Source organism: Fundulus heteroclitus, chromosome 21, assembly GCF_011125445.2.
Source record: "Fundulus heteroclitus isolate FHET01 chromosome 21, MU-UCD_Fhet_4.1, whole genome shotgun sequence".
NCBI lineage: Eukaryota > Metazoa > Chordata > Actinopteri > Cyprinodontiformes > Fundulidae > Fundulus > Fundulus heteroclitus.
The window spans coordinates 22,935,732-22,959,627 of NC_046381.1; the positions used below are offsets into that span (position 1 = coordinate 22,935,732).

The 23,896-nt window shown below is 43.2% G+C and overlaps 1 protein-coding gene and 1 non-coding gene across 2 annotated transcripts in view; one reads left to right on the forward strand and one right to left on the reverse strand.

The window, feature by feature from the left end:
• Nucleotides 1-23,896, reverse strand: part of rsu1 (Ras suppressor protein 1) — a 54,602-nt gene that overhangs the window by 26,157 nt on the left and 4,549 nt on the right. Inside the window, exons 3-5 of the mRNA XM_012856460.3 lie at nt 22,840-22,890; nt 14,288-14,408; nt 5,855-5,973 (exon numbers count right to left, since the gene is read on the reverse strand). Coding sequence (XP_012711914.3) covers nt 5,855-5,973; nt 14,288-14,408; nt 22,840-22,890 — 291 coding nt within the window. The remainder of the gene's footprint in view (nt 1-5,854; nt 5,974-14,287; nt 14,409-22,839; nt 22,891-23,896) is intronic.
• On the forward strand, nt 10,058-10,746 carry LOC105925103. Its single transcript, XR_004927460.1, has 2 exons — nt 10,058-10,294; nt 10,448-10,746. It is a non-coding gene; the product is annotated as an uncharacterized LOC105925103 (transcript).

The following is a 23,896-nucleotide window of genomic DNA, read 5'->3' on the forward strand; positions in this document are numbered from 1 at the left end:
TCCGATTTGTTCGAGATAAAGGAAATTCATTACTCTGATGTTCAAAAAGCAATTAAAAGCTTAAGCAATTCTTACGCAAAGGATATATATAATTGAGACGTTATGTTTTTAAAAAAATTTAGTAATATTTTAGCAGAACCTTTAACCCACATAGCATGGAAAAAAGCTCTGGTGAAACCGATTTTCAAAGTGGGAAGTCCCCATGAAATTAATAACTACACCACAATAAGTCTTGTTCCGGTGATGTCAAAAGTGATGGAGAAAATTATTCTGGAACAATTACTATTGTATTTAGAAAGTAACAATCTTCTGCATCCCCTTCAGTTTGGCTTCAGACACAATCATTCCACAGAGACAGCTATCAGTATGCTGCTTGAAAAGGTTAAACAATCACTTGACAGGGGACAAATCACTGGGGCAGTTTTCCTTGACTTGAAAAAAGCTTTTGATACGGTGAATCACAACTTACTGATCTCAAGGCTTTCATCATTTAGTTTTTTTTTAATTAATCATTGTCTTGGTTTCCATCATATCTGAAAGATCGTGAACAATGTGTTGTCATTAATAATAGTAAATATGTATTTCGTAAAATAGTAACTGGTATCCCACAAGGAATTATCCTAGGTCCGGTCCTCTTTATTCTGTACGTTAACATCCATCCATCCATTGTCTTTCGCTTATCCAAGGTCAGGTCGTGGGGGTAGCAGGTTCAGTAGGGAGGCCCAGACGTCCCTCTCCCCAGCCATTTTTGGACCAGCTCCTCTGGGGAAATCACAAGGCGTTCACAGGCCAGACGAGAGAAATACTCCCTCCAGCGTGTCCTGGGTCACCCTCTGGGCCTCCTCCCGGTGGGATGTGCCCGGAACGCCTCACTAGGGAGGCGTCTAGGAGGCATCCTAATCAGATGCCCGAGCCACCTCAACTGGCTGCTCTCGATGTGGAGGAGCAGCGGCTCTACTCTGATTCCTCCGCGGATGACTGAGCTCCTCACCCTATCTCTAAGGGAGAGCCCAGACACACTACGGAGAAAACTGATTTCGGCCGCTTGTATCCGGGATCTTGTTCTTTCGGTCATGACCCAAAGCTCATGACCATAGATGAGGGTAGGAACGTAGATCGACCAGTAAATCCGAGAGCTTCGACTTTTGACTCAGCTCTCTCTTCACCACAACGGATCGGTACAGCGCCCGCTTCACAGCAGACGCCGCACCAATCCGCCTGTCGATCTCCCGCTCCATCTTCGCCTCATTCGTGAACAAGACCCTAAGATACTTGAACTCCTCCATTAGGGGCAGCACATCCTCCCCAACCCGGAGGAGGCACTCTAAACTTTTCCGGTTCAAGACCATGGTCTCGGATTTGGAGGCACTGATTCTCATCCCTGCCACTTCGCACTTGGCTGCAAACCGCTCTAGTGAAAGCTGTAGATCATGTAATGATGAAGCCAATAGGACCACGTCATCTGCAAATAGTAGAGACGCAATCCTAAGGCCACCAAAACGTATCCCATCAACACCTTGGCTGCGACTAGAAATTCTGTCCATAAAAGTTATGAACAGAATCGGTGACAAAGGGCAGAATTGGTGACAAGGAGTTGGACTCCTTGGCGGAGTCCAACTCTCACCGGAAACGAGTCTGACTTACCGCCGGCAATGCAGACCAGACCCTGACACCAGTCATACAGAGACCTGACAGCCCTTATTAAAGGGCCCGGTACGTTAACAGTTTTCCTGAAATTTGTTCTGATGTTAACCTGCAAATGTATGATGATGACACCATTGTTTATACGTCGGACAAAAACAGTATTGTAGTTAGTGAAAAACTTCAGAACAGCCTGCAGAAATTATCATCATGGCTAAACGACTCTTGCTTAACTCTTAATACAAAGAAAACTAAGTGTATTTGCTTTTCAATCAATAAAACGTCATTACAGTCCTTGAATATCCAGATAAATGGGGTCCCTATTGAGCAAGTACCACAAGAAAAATATTTAGGAATATTTCTGGACGCTCAGTTAAATTTCAGGAGCCATGTTGAACTGAGCAGTTCAAACACCTGCGCAGTGTTTGAACTGTTTAGAAGCAGTAGAGCTTTCTGAGCTATCTAAAATTTTAGCTTCATCTAAACCTTCTACCTGTATGTTAGACCCAATCCCAACCAAGTTGTTTAAGGAGATATTCCCTTTGATCAGTGGCTCTATTTTAGACATGATTGATCTATCTTTAGTAAATGGATATGTACCACAGGCTTTTAAAGTAGCTGATGCTGAAAAACTAGTCCATGTTACTTCAAGGCTGGACTATTTTAATTCTATACTATCAGGAAGTCCATAAAATGCAGTTCAAAGTCTTCAGCTGATCCAAAATGCTGCAGCAAGAGTTCTGATCAAAATCAACAAGAGGGATCATATTTCTCCAATTTTAGCTTCCCTTCATTGGCTTCCTAAATCAAAAATAGAATTTAAAATTCTTCTAACGTATAAAGCCCTTAGCAATTACGCTCCATCATATATCAGAGCTCTTATTACCCCATATGTTCCTAACAGAGCACTTCGCTCTCAAACTGCAGGTCTGCTGGTGGTTCCTAAAGTCTCTAAAACCCAGAATGGGAGGCAGATCCTTTAGCTATCAGGCTCCTCTCCTGTGGAACCAACTCCCAGTTTTGGTCCGTGAGACAGACACCCTGTCTACTTTTAAGACTAATCTTAAAACTTTCCTTTTGACAAAGCTTATAGCTAGAGTGGCTCATGTTACCCTGAGCTACATCTATAGTTATGCTGTTATAGGCTTAGGCTACTGGAGGGCATCAGGGCCTAAATTTCTCACTCTACATAGTTCTACTGTTCTCTAGTCAACTGTTCTCCAGTTTTGCATGACTGTTGTCATTTCAGCTTTTAACTTTTTGTTCTCTCTTTTTTCTTCATAGTAGGTACACCTGGTCTGGCGTTCTGTTAGCTGTGGCATCATCCAGGGAAGACAGATCACTCGCTACTACCATCTAATGTAGAACAGATTACTGGATCAATGTGTGCTTTTTTGTCACCTTGACGACCGTGGAAGAGAGGAGGATGCTGTCCAGGCTCCAGTCCGTCTTAGACAATGTCTCACACAGTCTCTACGACACACTGACCCAGCAGAGGAGCTCCTTCAGCAGAAGACTCCTCTTACCCAGATGTACCACAGGAAATCATTCCTGCCTGTGGTCATAAATCTTTACAACGCCTCCCTCAGTGATTCAGACCCCCCCCCCCTCCCCTGTAACTGACATTTATGCATTCTTTGCACTGTTCTTGCACTGTTCATTATCACTTTATTTGAATCTATAGTTATACACACACACACACATATATATATATATATATATATATATATATATATATATATATATATATATATATATATATATATATATATATATATATATATACACACACACACATATATACACATATATATATATGTGAAATATATATATATATATATATATATATATATATGTGAAATATATATATATATATATATATATATATATATATATATATATATATATATATATATATATATATATATATATATATATATATATACATACATACATACACACACACATACATACATACACATATATACACACATATATATATATATAGCGTGTATAGCTATATAGCTTTGTTACACATATAGCGTGTAACAAAAGTAATTTCTCTCTGGGATTATTAAAGTAAGTCTGATTCTGATTCTGATAAAGTGCCTTGAGATGACATGTTTCAGGAATTGGCGCTATATAAATAAAATTGAATTGAACTGAATTGAATGTTGATAAAATCAGCAAAACTGTTAGATCTTATATAAACTGTTATAAAATAATTAGGAATTGCTTAACACTTCATTGTGCTGAGATGTATTTAAACTCCATGATGCTGTCTCATTACTCTTATGGAACTATAGTTTGGTCTCAGACTAGCCAAACTATACTCAAACCATCAGCAAGTCTTTATAATCAAGCTCTAAAGGTTTTATATCAAAAGCCAATCAGATTCCACCACAATCAGACTTTCCTAATTTTATAAATTACAATATTTTAAAATTGATTTTTAATTGTTTAAATTGATATGCCCCTACACCATTAAGCGATTGCATACAGAAATTGCAAGGCAATAGTAGATCTACTAGAGCGGCTTCCGAGGGAAATTGTAAGGTCCCCTTTCGCAGAACCACTTTTGCTCAAAGTGCTCTGTCCGTGAGAGGATCTGTAATGTGGAACTCACTTCCTGGTGATTTAAAGTCTGTCACCAGTTTTAGCATGTTTAAAAAACAAACAAAACTCTGGTTATGCCAGAAACAGCACTGTAACCATTTTTGTTGTCAATATTATGTTGTGCTATTTTAAATGATTATTACTTTAATTTTTAGAGGCACTTTTTAAAAAAGCCCATGTAGGGACAATAGCAGTAGCTATTGCACTATGACACAAACATGGGACTGCTGTTATGTTCAGTTTGTCTATGTCAATGTGTCTGTCCCTAACAAATAAACTTTGAAATTGAAATTGATTTTCTCAGTTGAAGACTATTTCCATTTCCTTTGTTAACCCAGAATGTAATAAAAGTGTAGTGTGCCCTTTTCCATTCCTGACTGCATTGGGGGATAATAAGGGACATTCAAACGCTCTATACTTTTGAATAAATTTGCAAAGACAAAAATGCATCTTTCTCTAATTAATTAAGAGTAGTGTGCTTTCCTACTTGATAAGAATTAAAATCCACCACAGTACCTAATTTGGTGCCAGATTTGGTACCCTTCATTACCCACTGCAGCACACCCACTGCACTCTGGGACCCTGAGCAAGACCCTTAACCCCTGATTGCTCCCCAGGCGCCGCACAGTGGCAGCCAACTGCTCCCCAAGGGGATGGGTTAAGATGCAGAAGTGAATTTCTCCATTGTGAGATTAATCACCTCTGTCAGTCTGCCCCAGGGCAGCTGTAGCTACTAACATAGCTCACCACAGTCAGGGTGTGAATGTGTGTGTGAATGGGTGAATGACTGAACTGTAGTGTGAAGCACTTTGGAGGTCGTCAAGACTAGTTAAAGCGCTATACAAGTACAAGCCATTTACCATTTACCAATAAAGTTAAATTATTATTATTACTTTATATCTTTTGGACACGACCCAAAAAAATAAAGTTCTAAAACAGAATATGTGCATGGACATGCTGCAAAAATAGTGAATTGTGCTCTTGCAGCTGTGGGAGAGAACAAATGTCTCTGTACTGTGGAGTATGTATTGTCCTATAAGCTCAAATGTGATTAGTTAAAGGAGCCATAAGTATTACTGACACATTGTGGCTCAAATCAGTACAAAAGTTTGCCAATAACAACAACCTAACATGGCATTTTTACAGGGTGTGAAACCCTTCAGAATTTTTACTAACACAGGATAGGTCTATGATGTATTGTGGGTATTTTTATGGTCTGCTTTTCTGACTGGCTTTCATGTTTGCAGGCTGCTGCTCTTTAGCCAAGATAAAATATCAAATGCTGCGCTTTATTTTGGGAACCCTGGGAAAACTCATAAGACTGGCTGAGGAAGCAGAAAGTAAGCACGGGCTACGCCCTGAGCTAGAGTATTTACGAACCATACCTCTATGTCTGAAAGGAGAAAAACATGATTAAGACATTGTGGATGGAGAGGGCCGATTGTTTATAGTGATTGTTACTTCCATCCCCGGGTGAGAAATGAAAATGATTTAGTGATTTGTTTTTTTACAGTAAACATCTTATTTATAGATCCTTTTTAATAAATGGAAGTCTTAAAACTGTTTAAATCACAAACATGTGTTGGTAAATGCTCACTTAGGTAGAAGAAGTTTCCAGGCAGAGAGTTCTGGTTCAGGTTGTTGTAGGTTAGGTCCAAGACCTCAAGAGCAGGCATTGAACCAAATCCTCTCGGCAAGCCACTTAGACGATTCATCCTGTACACAGAAAAAAACAGAGCAATTTTCCCACCCATCCAAAACTTCAAAACCAAAAAAAAAATGTAAAAGCATCAACAGAATGATACAAAAACTGGAACTGTTTGCAGATTAATTTATTATGCAAATCTTTATTTGAAATATGGATGCCCAAAGTGAACCCAACTGACACAGTGGGACTGACAGGGAAAGTTAAATGCTTTATTTAGAATGGTTTGCTTAATTCGTTTTCACAGTGTTTTAAAAAAAACGCATGTAATATGAATATTATTCTGAAGTCACTATTGCCTCACGCCACTCGGACGTGGACGGACGGACGGACAGACTTCGGGTCTTCGCGCCAACGCCCCAGAGATATTCCGAGACCAGGAGCCTCTCCTCATCCCTTGAAATCCGTCCAGGGTAACGACATCTCCGGGCTGGCCAAGCAATTGTCTGTCTGTCTGTCTGTCAGACAGACAGTTGGACCAGGAGGGGCTCCTGGTCTCGGAATGTCTCTGGGGCGTTGGCGCGAAGACCCGAACCTTTCTTTCATGAGACGGTAAAAGGATTATTTTTCAGCACTTTAAAAAAATGCAGTTTCTTCAAAACACTTGCAAGCTTTTAAAATTTAAACCCAGTTTAAAAAATACTGCAAAAAAATTCAAAATAAGAGAAAAATCTGCAAAACTGTAAACCTACAAGGTAGTAATAAATAAAGGCCTGTAAAAATAATAAATTATATTCAGTCTTTAAAGCAAGTAAAATAGGATTTGCAAATACAGAATAGTGACTGAAGTTTTAAGGTTTAATTAAATTAAAGTTTAATTAGTATTTTCAGCTGAAATACGAGTACTCCTGCTGGGGGGAATGGGGGTGATTGTTTTCACCTGGAAACTGAAGACCTCTTGTTGGGGACAAGGGGCTGTCCAGTATTCAGTGCTGGAACGAAAGCCGCAGATGTGCTTATAGCATCTGACTTCTAGCTAGACATAGTTAGATTTTAAAAAGGAGAATTCTCTCTGCTTCTTTTGTCATTGTCAAAATGACAAAAGTCATTGATAAAGCAGTTATGAATGACGGGGCATAAAGCCAGCATTTTGACACACACAATGGGAAAAGTCTTGTGAACACTTCTGTGATAAATGGACTTGAAATCAGTAGCCTGGATGTAGATCAGTACATACAGCTTTCAGAAGTATTTTCAGAGGAAACTATTCCTGTGGCCAAAGAGAATAATCCTCACTAAGAGAACGATAACATCTAGTCACAGGTTGGCTTGCTCATTAAATAAAATGCTTCCAAATAGGGCTGGACGATAATTTAATAACGATATATATCGATCGACAGACGTATACCGATGATAAAAAAAAAAAAAAAAACTTTTCAATGAAATAACAGTTTTCCTTCCTTTTGCATTCTAGCAATGCAGGTTAATATTACAGTCATTACATCCTCCCAACCAACCACAAGCACAGACCCAGGAACACTTCGCCCCCTTCAAAGAGTTCAGAGATCACGCCTTCTTTTTATTTTTTTAAAAACGTGGAGTTTTGGTAAAGAGTTGGTTGCATAAAGGGTTGAGTTTGAACTCAGTGTTTGTGTGTTTTGTATCTAAAAATAGATCACTAAACAACAGCATAAAATGGCCAGCGCTGCTCTTAAAATATGTTTTGAATTTGTTGATAATTACCGATATCGAGCAATTTGATTTATACTTTATCGATACGCTTTTTTTTATATATATATCGTCCAGCCCTACTCCCAAAGCATTGGAACCACTGCAAATAATCAACAGTGCTTGAAGTGGACCATATACTTTGAGGACCAGCTTAGGATGGAAAAAAAATGGGCCACTCAGAGGTGGAAGTAATTCAGTGGACAAAAAAGCTGCTGCATCCTAGATGCTGAAAGGAGAGCTTCTATAGGTCCTTCCTCCCAACTGCAACTACACTTTATAATCTCTGCTGCTCACAACCAATTCAATAACGATTTTCAAACATGCAAATGGTTGCACAGGTTCTGATCTGATCATTAATTGTTTACACAGTCTCAGATGCTAAGGTACACCTGCACATGCTTTAGATACTATGAAATGCTGCTGTATACTGCATATTATCTCATAATGTTCTGTAAATAGGCTGTTTTTTTCACAATTTCACTTGAATGTTTCATAGTTTCTACCTGAGTATGCCATATTAATTCCGCAATATTTGGTATTTTTTTACTGCATATTCCAGTGTTGCGACTATGCTGCCGCAGTAAGCTGCGGTACTGCGGTAAAGCTGGTTCCAAGCTACATAAGTGCTGCTGCAGTGAGCTCAGCACCACGCCGTGGTCCACCTTGGCCTTGCATATCCGACATCCTGCAACATAAACACTGCACCACGAAGGGAAGTGTGGCTAGACAATTTTTTGGGTTAAAAAGTTTTTTGGTCTTAGAGTCCCTTTGAGTTGACAATTTAAAATAAAAAAATAACCATAAAGTGTCACTTCTGCCTGACCTCACAATTCCAGTTTTTTAAAGGAGACCCGTTGGAGTATAAATCTGTTGAGCTATTTGGCTTAAAACAAGGTGCCACAATGCTTAAGAAAGCCTAAATAAAAAGCCTTTTACCCAGTTAGGTTCCCCCAGAGTCCTCTATGAGGGTTTGGGATCAGGCCCAAATGTTACCAGGCCCAGGAAACACCACTGGGGCAGGCCCAGATTGATAATGTGATGAACATAGAGTGCTACACATTGTCAATCTTGCTTGCCAGGTTAGCAAAAAGGTGTCCAGTAATACTTTAACCTGCAGGTTCCAACTTTGGAGGAAGCTGCGAGTATGTCATATAGTCATTTTCCTTTATTATATTTTTTTCTTTACAACCTTAGCTCTCTTAAACAGTTAAATGCAGGGATTAAAGCAAAGATAATCTGTTTGACAGACATATTTTCTAGTCAATCTATATATTGCTGGGGGCCATGCACACCTTGCCACATTATGTACCACACTTGCTTATTGTGCAAAGTCAACTTTAACCAAAACTATCAGTTTCACAATATGCATTGACAATTTCTGTTTCCATCCCACCTTTCATTTTAAGAGCCTTGGTGTCATCCTGGACAACTCCCTCCTCTTGGTTAACGTACTTTCGTTTTTGCAGCATTGAGGAAGTTCTTCCTTCATACTTATGGCAAACTGGTTCAACATCCACTCTACTCTTGACTTTACAATTTCAACTTTCTTCCCACCCTGCCCCCTCAGACGACCCTCCATAAACTGCAACTGGTACAAATTACAGCACCTTGCATCATTGCATAATCTACTACACACTAGGGGTGTGCGATATGACGATTTAAGACCGTGTTACGATCTACACCTCTGACGATGTGTAATTATTAAGAGACCGTTTTATCAGGATCCACAGAACTGTAGTGCTGCTGTATTTCTCCCCTCCCCCTCATGTGCCCCTCCCCCTCATGTGCGTCGGCCAAGGTAGCTACAACAAGCGGGAGGCATGGCAGCAGCTGAAAGCGAGGATTTTGTTCCGAAAAGAAATGCTTCGTCCATCATATGGAACTGGTTTGGCTTCACTTCTGACGATAAAGAACAAAAAAACATTACATGCAAAGTCTGCAAGGAGAGCGTCAAGGCAAGCGACGGCAACACAACAAACCTGTTTAATCATCTGAAACGAAGGCATCCTAAACAGTATAACGAGAGCCTGGTGGCTAAAGCTAAAAAGCCGACTGCAGCTTCGGCAGCGACCGGTCCTTCTCCCAAGCAGCAAACGTTAACAGATTCATTTACAAAACTTACTCCCTACGATAAAGGCAGTAAACGGTGGAACAGCGTGACTGAAGCGGTGACGTTTCACTTGGTGAAAGATTTATGTCCTCTACGTACGGTAGAAGGAGTGGGATTTAATAAAATGTTAAACGTTTTGGATCCACGCTACGAGTTGCCCAGCCGCAAGTATTTTTCAAACACCGCTATTCCACGTATGTACGCTGAATGCACAGAGAAAGTTTCACAAAATATTAAAAATGTGCAGTTTTTTGCCACCACAAGCGACCTCTGGTCCAGCCGCACGTCAGAGCCGTATTTGAGCTTAACCATACATTTCATCAGCAACTGGGAGCTATGTAATGCAACACTGCAGACAGCCTATTTTCCTGAGGACCACACTAGTGAGAACATCGCAGCAGGACTGAGAGAGTGTCTTGAAATGTGGGACCTTAAAGAAGAAAAAATGACGTCAATGACAACAGACAGTGGATCAAACATGGTGAAAGCCTTGGATCTGAATGGTTGGACACGGCTGCAGTGCTTTGGCCACAGATTACATCTTGCAATTGGTAAGTTGGTGATTAACAAATTACATGAATTTAATTTTTTTATTTTAGTTATTAATAAAGTAAGACATATGTTAACATATGTCTAAGATTAGTAACATAAAAGGCAGTAGTTGCCTGACATTCTTTATTAATTTTTTTAATAATTTGTTTCAGAAAATGGTTCCAGAGATCCACGGATTGAAAGAGTGACTTCTGTTTGCAAGAAAGTGGTCAGCACGTTTTCCTTTAGTTGGAAAAAGAAACGAGCCCTCATGGAAGCCCAAGCAAGCATGAATCTACCTCAGCTGAAGCTGAAAACAGAATCACCAACTCGATGGGGTTCCAGACTGGCGATGATCGAGAGAATATTTGAACAGGAAAAAGCGATCTCTCAAGTCCTAAAGTCAGACAAAAAAACAAAACATGTGGCTCCCACCTGGCAAGACCTCGATGTCATGGACTCAATAAAAAAAGCCATTGGACCGCTTTGAGAATTCACCGATGCACTTTCAGGGGAGGATTATGTGAGTGTCTCTTATGTGAAGCCTGTCCTGCATCTACTAAACAATCTTCTGAAATCAGAGGACGAAGAATCAGAACTGACAGCACAAATAAAAACAACCATTTATAAGTACCTCACAGAAAAGTACCAGGACCCTGCCACTGATGCCCTGTTGGACATGGCATCACTCGTTGACCCCAGATTTAAAACCCAGTACATTAACACCAAAGAGAAAGAGCAAAGACTGAGCAGAGCTGTGACTGAGCTTGAGTCACTACTGACTCCCGAATCAGAGCGCCCAGTGCCGTCTACGTCCACATCACAAAGCCAAGCACCAGAAACACAGCCAGCAAAGAAAACAAGGAAGTCTTTGGCCAGCTTTCTTAAGACTGCAGCAGTTCCCTCAACATCTGCTGAAGCTGAAGAACAGCCGACATTGAGAGAGCTGATTCAAAGGGAACTGCAGTCCTACTTGTCCACACCAAATGTGGATGGTGAAATGGATCCACTTGCATGGTGGAAGGCTCATGAGGTCAACTTTCCAAAATTGAGTCAACTTGCTCGGAAATATCTTTGCATCCCTGCAACAAGTTCTCCCTCTGAGCGAGTGTTTAGCACTGGGGACAATATTGTCACATGCCAAAGGGCCGCCCTTAAACCAGACAAAGTGGACAAACTCATCTTTCTGGCAAAAAACCTGTGAGTCTTATTTTAGTTTTGTTTGAATTTAACTGTAATAATTTTGTTTACATTGTTACTGAAGTGTTGGAACTGCTTGCAGTATACTCTAAGTCTACCTCCATTGTATTTTTGTAGCAGCAGCACCAGTTTGTATAGCTTTGTACATTTATATTACTATGTTACCTCTGTTACTTTTTAAGAGGCAAATTTCTGTACCTATTTCATCAGAATTGCTGGACAAGTTTTGCACAACATATTTGCACTAGTTAAAGCTGTATTTACATCCCTAATATGAAGATTGTTTATTGATTTATCATAGATTGCACATTACATCTTGACTTGCACTATATTTGCTGTTCCATAATAGTTTTTGTTTCTAAAGACTTTAGAAATTATACAAATCTATTGTTTAATGTAATATTTTTTTTAAAAACTCAAGTTAGTTTCTGTGTGCTTTCTTTTTTCTTTTATTTTATTAGACCAGTCCAGATTTTAAAGGAATAAAACTGCACTAAGATACAGTTAGAATTTTTATTTATTTTTACTGTAGTTACTTGAAAAATGTGACTAATTTGTAATTGTTTTACTCAGGAGTTATTGCATTTTTATAATCTTTGGTGTGTTTACAATATAGAAATAAAAAAAAAAAATAACTTTGTTAGCACTGCTTTGATTCTCTAATTTTAATAAACTTGTTCATTTATTTAATTTTTCTCTTCTTTGCATATAATTGAAGTTATGTTGGTTGTATCTAAAAAATCGTGATAAAATCGAGTTCACAATAATATAATCAAAAAATCGTGATATTTTATTTTTGCCATATCGCCCAGCCCTACTACACACCTGTATATTAACTCCACTGGCTCCCTATCACATTCAATATAAATCACATTCCAGTCCTTTTGTAAATTTCTGACTATCTAATGTATCCAAGTTCAAATCATTTGCTGTTATTTATATTTTGTTTAGTACCATGTTTATACATGGTACTAATGGTACCATGTATAAACATGGTACCATTAGTACCATGTTTATACATGGTACTATTAAACGTATTAAACACTTTAAGATCAACAATGGTGATCTTAAAGTGTTTAATACGTTTTTATATTACAACAAAAGGTCAACACAGACAAACTACACTACTGAAATACTGGTGATTTAAAATAAATTTTCCTGTAATATGTTTAAATAGAATTTTCCATTCATCCATCCATTGTCTTCCACTTATCCGGGGTCGGGTTGTGGGGGTAGCAGCTTCAGTAGGGAGGCCCAGACATCCCTCTTCCCAGCCACTTGGGACAGCTCCTCCGGGGGAATACCAAGGCGTTCCCAGGCCAGCCGAGAGACATAGTCCCTCCAGCGTGTCCTTTGTCTCCCTCTGGAACTCCTTCCGGTGGGACGTGCCCGTAACACCTTATCAGGGAGGTGTCCAGGAGGCATCCTAACCAGATGCTCGAGCCACCTCAACTGGTTCCTCTCGACGTGGAGGAGCAGCGGCTCTCCTCTGAGTCCTCCCCGGATGACTGAGCTCCTTACCCTTTTGACTCAGCTCTCCACCACAACAGATCGGTACAGCGCCCGCTTCACAGCAGACGCCGCACCAATCCATCTGTCAATCTCCCACTCCATCTTTCCCTCATTCGTGAACAAGACCCCAAGATACTTAAACTCCTCCACTAGCAGCACATCCTCCCCAACCCAGAAAAGGCACTCTACCCTTTAAATTTTTTGTCTATCCATTTGCTAGTTTGACAGTTTATAATTTTATCACACAAATGAAAGCAATCAATCTTTTCTGTGTAGGTTTATATAATTTTTTAACTGTGTGACAGTTACCGCATCTCTAATATTGACCTTTATCGAGGCCAGATGCTGAGTCAACACTTTACTCAAGTTATCATCATAGTATCGCACCGCTACATCAATAGTTTTGTCCACATTTGCATTTGTTGACTCATCAGCATTTAAACAAAACACCTTTTGCACTTTGGCTGACAATTCTGTTCTATACTGGGCAGCAATACTATGGGTGCAGACATAAGAGGGGGAGTGCTGGTCTAGTGGTTAGAGCAGCACGCTCAGTTTTTGTGTGTGTTGTACCAGGTAAGGAGGAGCACTTTAGAAAACATGTGGTATTTGGTGGCATATTATGCCCATTGCATCACGACCTAAAAACCTTCTAATTCGCGTCCGTTTACTCAGCCAAGGCCATCTCCATGTATTCTTAACCCCACCGTCAACGGTCAACACGACCGACCCTCCTTCAAGAAAAAAAACACATTCGTGCTAAATTAGCCTGAGCTAGCACATGACTTTAAGTGTTTAAAATAAAACCTTAATAACCAATCATGAGGAGATCCCTGGTTGATCGCCTGCGTTTATCAGCCAAGTTACTGGAAGCTAGGGAATAAAGGCTGACAAAATCGTTTGACCGCCAATACTTTGGTTTATGCCATCTGTGGGCAGTTTGTGATGTTCTTCCAAAAGTTAAAACGATGGAACGCCGACAAACTTCAGACTGGTAAGTGTCCACTGTGCAAAGATATACCCTACTCTCTCTGCATGCACTTCCTATCCAACAACAATGGCAACAATGGCAATCTCCGTAGTTGTGGTTGTGTTGAAAGCTTTTCAATCTAATATGAATTTTACACCAACACCTTCCGATACTCTAAATTAACTGCCAGCATGAAAGGGGAGTTTGAAATGTAATCTACATAGTTGCTCAAATCATCCACAAGGAACAACCAGAACAGCCACTAGGGTAAGACCAGGATGGACCAAACCAAAACGTTTATGGTTGGTTGATTAATAAGTTTATTACTTACCCAAGATTGAGGTGTTTCAGCTTCTGAAGACTGCTGATCTGAGTCGGCAGCTCTTCAATCTGATTGTTGAACAGGTTCAGAACCTCAAGATTCTTCAGTTCTGAGATGTTAGGGGGCACAGCTGTAAAATATCCATACATGGAAGAGGAATTTTATTGGACAAAATAACTATAGATGCTAAAATCATGTTTTATGCCGCTAATTCCTATACAGATCACCCATGAGTGCTGATCACCGATACCAATAACATGAATTGGCTCTAAATGTTTTTGATTTTATTATAAGTACTCTGCATAGTGTTTTTTGAAGCATTCTGATGCACCCCACAAGATATTTTGCCATAACAGATGTTGCAAGACGCAAATTTTACAAAACTCTCACAGGTAGTGTAAATCTTCCACACGGCAAATACAGTATGTTTGTTTTGGGATTTACCACCACGTGCTTACACAGTGTTAGGGGTGTGCCTTTGCACTATACTGCACGCTGCAAATAGTGAGTTCCAGGTGACTGAATTTTGTGATCGGCAACAGAAGAAATTGATAGGCGTACAACGATCACATACGTTTTTTATGGAAAGCAGTAGATGATTAATCATCAACACTTTTGAGGATCATCTCATGAACACTAACCTAAAGAATGTAATAGGGATCAGAGTCAGAAATAACTTAGAGATTCAATGGAAAATAATCAGCAGTGGAAAATAATCAACAGTGAGCAGCAGATTAACCTGATTAAACTCTGTAATGAATGGTTTTAAAATAAACTGGAGGAATATAAGACTCATTTAGATTTTAATAATAGCTATACAAATAACCGGTTAAAAACAGGATGGATAAAGTTGATTCTGATGGAGTAAAGTTCAGTCTGAAAAATGTATTCATGTTACACACACAAGCGGCACTAAGGAAAAAAGAACAAATGTTGCCATAAAAGTTTATTCTATTCTGCTAGAGAGAATGTTGCAAAACCTCAGCAAGATTGGACCATTACTTACGTCTTGCTGCAGATTTTCAATTAGATTTAAATCTGAACTGCTATTGCGTGCTTCTAACATATTAAATAGGATCATTGTCTATTTGGAAAATTCACTTGTGCCAAATTTGAACTTCAGGGCTAACATATTGCTTTAATATTCTGTCATGAAGCCATCTGTTTCTTGAAGTGCACCTGTCCTGCAGCAAAACTTCCAAAAACACGATACTACCACTCCCGTACTGTCAGGACCCAGCAGGCAGCGCTGTGCAGTTTTCTGCTGGCCCCGCCTGATGTGCTTTCTCCTCAGGTGGCTGGAGTTGACAGGTGGGCGTGCTACACACCTGCGGCTCATTCAGGAGCGCGTGGCTGCACTATAAAGACCGCGCTCAGACTGCTGGAGGACGCCAGAGTATTAACCATTTTTGGTATGCCTCAGTGGGCCCTGTGTCGTGAACAAGCTCTTTTTTACTGCGTTAGTCCACGTCTACTGTTCCACAGGTCACCTCTCGTTCTGAGTGCTCCTCTGGGCTCTGACGTTTCTCCGTGGTCAACTCATTCACCGATGCTCACTTGGTGTTACCAAGCCGGGCTGAGGACTCCAACTAAACTGCCTTGGTTCCTCCAGCTGTCTCCGTGCCACCCATCCACTCCGCTGCGGCTCGGGCCCCTCACGGACTCCTCCTGCCCGCCCATTGGTCACTCCACCACCTGCTACCATCTCGGAGGGTCTCTGATCGGGTCCGTCTCTCCGCTCCACTCCCCCCGGCTAGATCGCGGTGCTCCGCGGTAAGCGGGTCTAACGACAATCACTTTTCTCCTCCCTCTCCCTGGGCTGCCACCTTACCGTGGTGGAGGGGTTTGAGTGTCCCAATGATCCTAGGAGCTATGCTGTCAGGGGCTTTAAGCCCCTAGTAGGGTCACCCAAGGCAGACAGGTCCTAGGTGAGGGACTAGACAAAGCGCAGCCCAAAAAGCCCCTATGTTGAGTACAATTATTGGAAGTCGTGTTCCGTCGCCCGGACGCAGGTCACCGGGGCCCCACTCTGGAGCCAGGCCTGGAGGAGGGGCACGTTGGCGAGCATCTGGTGGCCGGGCTTTTGCCCATGGAGCCCGGCCGGGCTCAGCCCGAAGAGGCGATATGAGTCCCCCTTCCGATGGGTTCACCACCTGTCGGAGGGGCCAAAGGGGTCGGGTGCATTGTGCAACGGGTAGCAGTAGAGGGCGGGGACCTTGGCGTTCCAATCCTCGGCTGCAGAAGCTGGCTCTTGGGACATGGAATGTCACCTCTCTGGTGGGGAAGGAGCCTGAGCTCGTGCGCGAGGTTGAGAGGTTCCGACTAGAGATAGTCGGACTCACCTCAACGCACCGCTCTGGCTCTGGAACCAATCTCCTTGAAAGGGGCTGGGCATTCTTCCACTCTGGAGTTGCCCCTGGTGAGAGGCGCAAGGCTGGGGTGGGCATACTTGTTGCCCCTCATCTCGGTGCCTGCACGTTGGGGTTTTCCCCGGTGAACGAGAGGGTGGCCTCCCTCCGCATTCGTGTGGGGGGACGGGTTCTGACTGTTTGCGCTTATGCGCCAAACAGCAGTTCAGATTACCCACCCTTTTTGGAGTCCTTGGAAGGGGTACTGGAGAGTGCCCCTCTTGGGGACTCCCTCGTTTTGCTGGGGAACTTCAACGCTCACGTGGGCAATGACAGTGGGACCTGGAGGGGCGTGGTTGGGAGGAATGGCCCACCTGATCTGAACTGGAGTGGTGTTCTGTTGTTGGACTTCTGTGCTCGTCATGGATTGTCCATCACAAACACCATGTTCAAGCATAAGGGTGTCCATATGTGCTCTTGGCACCAGGACACCCTAGGTCGCAGTTCAATGATCAACTTTGTTGTCGTTTCATCTGATCTGCAGCCGCATGTCTTGGACACTCGTGTGAAGAGAGGGGCGGAGCTCTACACCGACCACTACCTGGTGGTGAGTTGGCTCCGATGGCGTGGGAGGAAGCCGGTCCGACCGGGCAGGCCCAAACGTACTGTGAGGGTTTGCTGGGAACGTTTGGCAGAGTCCCCCGCTAGACGGAGCTTTAATTCCCAACTCCGGGAGAACTTCAAACACGTCCAGAGGGAGGTGGGGGACATTGAGTCTCAATGGACCATGTTCCGCGCCTCTATTGCTGAGGCGGCTAGTCGGAGCTGTGGCCGCAAGGTTGTCGGTGCATGTCGCGGCGGCAACCCTCGGACCCGCTGGTGGACACCAGCGGTGAGGGAAGCCGTCAAGCTGAAGAAGGAGTCCTACCGGGCTTTTTTGGCCTGTGGGACTCCGGAAGCAGCTGATGTGTACCGGCAGTCGAAGCGGCAGGCGGCTCGGCTGGTCGCCGAGGCAAAAACTCGGGCGTGGGAAGAGTTCGGAGAGGCCATGGAGAAAGACCTCCGTACGGCTTCCAAGCGATTCTGGTCCACTATCCAGCTTCTCAGGAGGAGGAAGCATTGCAGTACCAACACTGTTTACAGTGGGGGTGGTGTGCTGCTGACCTCGACTCGGGACGTCGTGTTTCGGTGGGCGGAATACTTCGAAGACCTCCTTAATCCCACCAACACGTCTTCCACTGCGAAAGCAGAGCCTGAGGACTCTGGGTCGGGTTCTCCCATCTCTGGTGCTGAGGTTGCCGAGGTTGTTAAAAAGCTCCTCGGTGGCAAGGCCCCAGGGGTGGATGAGATTTGCCCCGAGTACCTTAAGGCTCTGGATGTTGTGGGGCTGTGTTGGTTAACGCGACTCTGCAGCATTGCGTGGACATCGGGGGCAGTACCTGGTAGTGAGCTGGCCCCGATGTTGGGGGAGGAAGCAGGTCAGACCAGGCAGGCCCAAACGTATTGTGAGGGTTTGCTTGGAACGTCTGGCACAGTCACCCGTGAGACGGAGCTATAACTCCCACCTCTGGGAGAGCTTTGAACACGTCCCGAAGGAGGCAGGGGACATTGAGTTTGAGTGGACCATGTTCCGTGCCTCTATTGTTGAGGCGGCTAGTCAGAGCTGTGGCGGCAAGGCTATCGGTGCATGCCACAGCGGCAACCCTTGAACACGCTGGCTGACACGAGCGGTGAGGGAAGCCGTAAGCTGAAGAAGGAGTCCTATGGGGTGTTTTTGGCCTGTGGGACTCTGGAAGCAGCTGATGTGTACCGGCAGTCCAAGCGGCAGGCGGCTCGGCTGGTCGCTGAGGCAAAAACTCTGCCGTGGGAAGAGTTCAGAGAGGCCATGGAGAAAGACTTCCGTACGGCTTCGAAGCAATTCTGGTCCACTATCCAGCGTCTCAGGAGGGAGAAGCAGTGCAATACCAACACTGTTTATAGTGGGGGTGGTGTGCTGCTGACCTCGACTCGGGACGTCGTGCGTCGGTGGGCAGAATACTTGAAAGACTGTGCTACCCCTAGTGGAGGAGTTTAAGTATCTTGGGGTCTTTTTCACGAATGAGGGGAAGATGGAGCGGGACATTGACAGGCAAATTGGTGCGGCGTCTGCTGTGAAGCAGGCACTGTACCGGTCCATTGTGGGGAACAGAGCTGAGCCACAAGGCGAAGCTCTCGATTTACCGGTCGATCTACATTCCTATCCTCATCTATGAGAAATGAGTTTTCTCTGTAGTGTGTCTGGGCTCTCCCTTAGAGATAGGGTGAGGAGCTCTGTCATCCGGGGGGGACTCTCCTTCACGTCGAGAAGAGCCAGTTGAGATGGCCGGGGCATCTGGTTAGGATGCCTCCTGGACGCCTCCCTGGTATGGTGTTCCGGGCACGTCCCGCCGGGAGGAGACCCAGGGGAACACCCAGGACACGCTGGAGGGACTATTTTTCTCGGCTGGCCTGGATTCCCCTGGCGTTCCCAGGAGCTGGTTACCTGACTCCGCCAGATAGATTTGCTCCGCATATCCATCTGGAAACCTTCCGTTGAAGTAATTTTGGGAAGGGGCGAAAATACTGGTCAGCTGATTGGCCTATGTTGGTGATAGACGGGCCAAATAAACCAATCAGATTCGTCGTCGCTCTGTTACGAGCGACGACGAAAACACAACCACAAGCCAAGCTACTCTTGCTGCTGCAAGTAAAGGCTCGTTAGCTCAGCAGAGAAATACTCTGTAATTCCGATAAAACTTGCTCGATAGCCGCGCTAACGCTAGTTTCATCGGCTGAAGCCGCCATGTTCTTTAGACTGAACTGACGCGCTTCCCGTTGCGTCACACCTCAACCCGCCTCAAAGCCAACGCTGATTGGACGTTCGTTTGGTGAACGGCTCCAAATTTTCTTCAACGGAGGGTATCCAGACTGATCTGCGAGTGAAACCTTGAAACCTCGCGAGATCAGGATGGTCTCACGAGGCTAAGGAGCTGGCCCAAGTGGCTGGGAAGAGGGACGTCTGGGCCTCCCTACTGAAGCTGCTACCCCCGTGACCCGACCCCAGATAAGCGGAAGACAACGGATGGATGGATACTGACACTTAATATAAATATGATAACCTCAATGTAGCCATTAATTGTATCCGAGAATCCGTCCGTCCGTCCGTTGTCTTCCGCTTATCCGGGGATCCGAGAATCAATTAGTTTTACTCAAAATGTGCATAAACCGACACACTACTCCCTTCATACTTTTGACTATGTATTGACATACTACATGTTGCATTTGTCCTTGGACATATTTTTCTTCCAAGGACATTCTATAAATTTCACAAATTTTTCTTTGAGTTAAAATGTTTTACATTTTTAGGGTGTCCTTTAGGGATGCTTATGTCTTGTTTTTCTTTAAGTGTTTTTAATTTGGGTCTTCCTCTTATCATTCCGAGTGTCCCATAATTTCATTATGGGTACATAACAATAAAGACTCTTGAAAAGTTAGTTTAGAGCCCTACTCCTCTCTCTCATACAGTACCTTCACTTAAGGCTGGATGATATAGAATAAAAGCATATTGATAAAATAGACATCATATTGATCGATATCAATAATTATCAAAAATGCTGTTGCTTAATGTCTTATTTTTAAATAAATGGATTCAAACACAACCCTTTATTCAAACAACTTTTTACGAAAACTGTAAGTGTTAAAAAAGAAAAAAAGACCACGTACTCTCTGAAGGCTGATGGCGCTTTCTTGGGTTTGTGATTGGTTGGAAGGATGCAATGACTGTTGTAATAACCTACATGACAGGCTAGAATGCACTGTTATTTTATTGAACTTTTTATTGACCCCTGATTTTTACATTGAACCATACGTCTATCGATCGATATATATCGTTATTGAATTATCGTCCAGCCGTACCTTCACTCAGATTTTGTCAGCAAATAAAACTTAAATCTTAATCAACAAATTACCATCAGAATTAAATTGTATTCCGATTGAGGGGGCTGATTATTTGATTTGAGCCCAAATAAACTGTGCATTCAGAATACATTTTTTTCCTTTCAATGTGAACACGTTCCAATCCAATCAGAATGTTGCACATGTAAACAAGCTCCTGTCATCAACCAGCTAACAGCCGCATTACGAGCTACCAGACTGACGTTCAGGCAGCACACCGAATCACGACTTCGGCCGCGCAGTACTCCGCTCAGCCCCGAGCCAAGCGCTGTCAGGGTTTCCTCACTTTGAAACAGAGCATCAGATATTGTAATGACTTACCCTACTTTGAGCTCCCTTAATTATCGTCATGTTGCTCCAGCGCCTGTATCATCACTATGGAGCTCTCGTGCCGTGTCTTGGACATTACTTTGGGTTTTGTGAAGCAACCTATCTTTTGAGGTCTTAGTTTGAGCTGTTTTCTCTGTTGTCATTAGTAGAATTTACTAAAAAAAACAGTGTTTGAAAATACCGCCTCGCTGCGTTCAACTCGCTCTGCAGCCAGTCAGCATTGACAACGCTCTGCAGGTGAAGTAAACGTGTCCGCGACATGGCAAGTGATCCATTAATCACGCGACAACGAATCGATAATGAAATTTGTTGCAGATGCTTTTAATTTTCAATTTTTAGCTATTTGTTGTTGCAGCCCTGGTTTCATTATAGTAGATCTTTATCAGATAATGCTGCATCAAACTTTAAGAGTCTGTCCCCTATTTGAATTTCCTCAATATCACAGAAGTTGCCATGACGAACACAGAAGTCCAACAACAGAACACCACTCCAGTTCAGATCAGGTGGGCCATTCCTCCCAGCCACGCCCCTCCAGGTCTCACTATCATTGCCCACGTGAGCGTTGAAGTCCTCCAGCAGAACAAGGGAGTCCCCAGGAGGGGCACTCTCCAGTACCCCCTCCAAGGACTCCAAAAGGGGTGGGTATCTGAACTGCTGTTTAGCACATAAGCACAAACATCAGTTAGAACCCGTCCCCCCACACGTATGCGGAGGGAGGCCATCCTCTCGTTCACTGGGGTGAACCCCAACATACAGGTACCGAGATGAGGGGCAACAAGTATGCCCATTCCAGCTCGACGCCTCTCACCATGGGCAACTCCAGAGTGGAAGAATGCCCAGCCCCTCTCAAGGAGACTGGTTCCAGATCCAGAGCCATGCGTCCAGGCAAGTCCGACTATCTCTAGCCAGAACCTCTCAAACTCGTGCACTAGAGCCAGTTACTGCAGCCGAGGATTGGAACGCCAAGGTCCCGGCCCTCGAGTGCCACCCATTACACAATGCACCCAACCCCTTTGGCCCCTCCGACAGGAGGTGAGCCCATTGAAAGGGGGACACGTTTGATCTTCGGGATGTGCCCGGCCAGGCTCCATGGGCAAAAGCCCGGCCACCAGGAGCTCGCCAGCATGCTCATTCTCAATGCCTTGCTCCACAGTGGGGCCACGGTGACCCGCGTCCGGGCGAGGGAACACTACGTCCATTTATCGTACTCATCATAAGGGGTCTTTGGGCTGCTCTTTGTCTGGTCCCCCACCTAGGACCTGTCTGCCTTGGGTGAGCCTATTAGGGGCATAAAGCCCCTGACATAGCTACTAGGGTCATTGGTACACTCAAACCCCTCCACCACGATAAGGTGGCAGCCCAGGGAAGGGTACTGCAGAAGTTAATGCAACAAAAACAACACAATAAATAGTTATTCACAGAGCTCCATGGTGTCAAGTACTAGGTTTTTTGCACCTGGTGCAGAGTTGGCAGTGTTCCATAAGTTGCTCTGACTGTTAATCTCAATCGAAACAGAAAAGGAAAAAAAAAAGAGAAAAAAATTTACTTTCGGAAAAAACATTCAAATTCAAAAAGTGAACAAGAGTATGTCAATACAGGGTTTTTTTAGTTTAGTTGATTGGGTGTCATAAGCCTGAATTCTATGCAACTGTTCTGCTAACATTTTTCATCTGATTATATTAACTAATCAGAAAGATTGTGTTAGATTTAGCAGCTTAAAACTATTTTTAATCTAAAGGGAATCTAAAAATTACACTAAAAGGGAGCACAAAGGAAACTGTAAATCTTTCACCTTTCACTGTTCATCTTTCATTCCGGCATCCACAGTTTTTTAAAAATATATATGTTTTTATTTATAGTTTTATATAGTTTATCAGATGAGTGAAGGATAAAATTGACAGAGCATCTTACCTGTGATCTTGTTATGACTAAGGACCAACTGAGTGATGTGAGACAGAGTGACTGAAATGACAGAAATAAACAAAGTAAAAAAAAAGTCATCAAAACAAATAGGAGCAACACTCTTCAGAAAGAAATCAAGATATCTGTAGACACAACTGGTCACTGATAAATCAACACGCCAGTTAGCTTTCATTTCACTGGGTAGTTAATGGCGGCATCCATATCCTGGATTTTCTGTTGTCCAAGTTTAAATGGATGTAGTCAGTTGCATCCAATCATAAACAGACTAAGTGAATGACATATCGAGCAGAGAATGTTAAAAAAAGGGGCTTACTAAAAACACCATGGCTGCATCCGCAATGTTCTAATTATATCTCCTAGCTCCTTGTTCAGTAAGAACAGTAACCCGGGGCTCACACTGAATACGGTGTGGTATGGGTTACGGTCCTGATCCAGTTCTGGTTTGCCGCAAACACCACCTCACACTGCTCCAAGGGAAACAGCAGCTAGCTGTGGCTCCAGCTGCAGAAAGGGCACTTGCGAGAACAGAAGTTCACATGGTTCATTTTGTTGCTGTACATCACAGGCTCCATCACAGGCCCCATTTCCTACCTCCTTCTGTTCTGACTGCACTATTTGGACAGCACTTATGATGAATGCTGACACACCTCCCCTTTGGCTAAACAGTCCTTACTAATTAGACTTTCGAATGCAGTGTCTCTCTCACTCAGCTGAAATGTTGAAATGTCAGGTTGGTTTTAAACAGAGCAATAATAAAGCCATCTACTGAAACTATCTAAAGCCCTGAAACAATGTTTTTATCTTCTGGTCTACTCTTTTTCCCTAGCCATTCAATTTACAGCAAGCATCCCTGGTGAACTGGAACTGGATGGAAGATGGAGTCAGAGGTCCGTCTATGTGCTGGCCATTTGATTTTGGTTTTGTAATGGGAAATCCAAAAATTGGAAAACAAAGTTTCCTGATTTCCAAATAAAATTGTAAGAAAAAAATGTGCCCATTTTTGTTTGGAAATCCCAAATCAGGAAACAAAAAAAAAAAAAAAAAC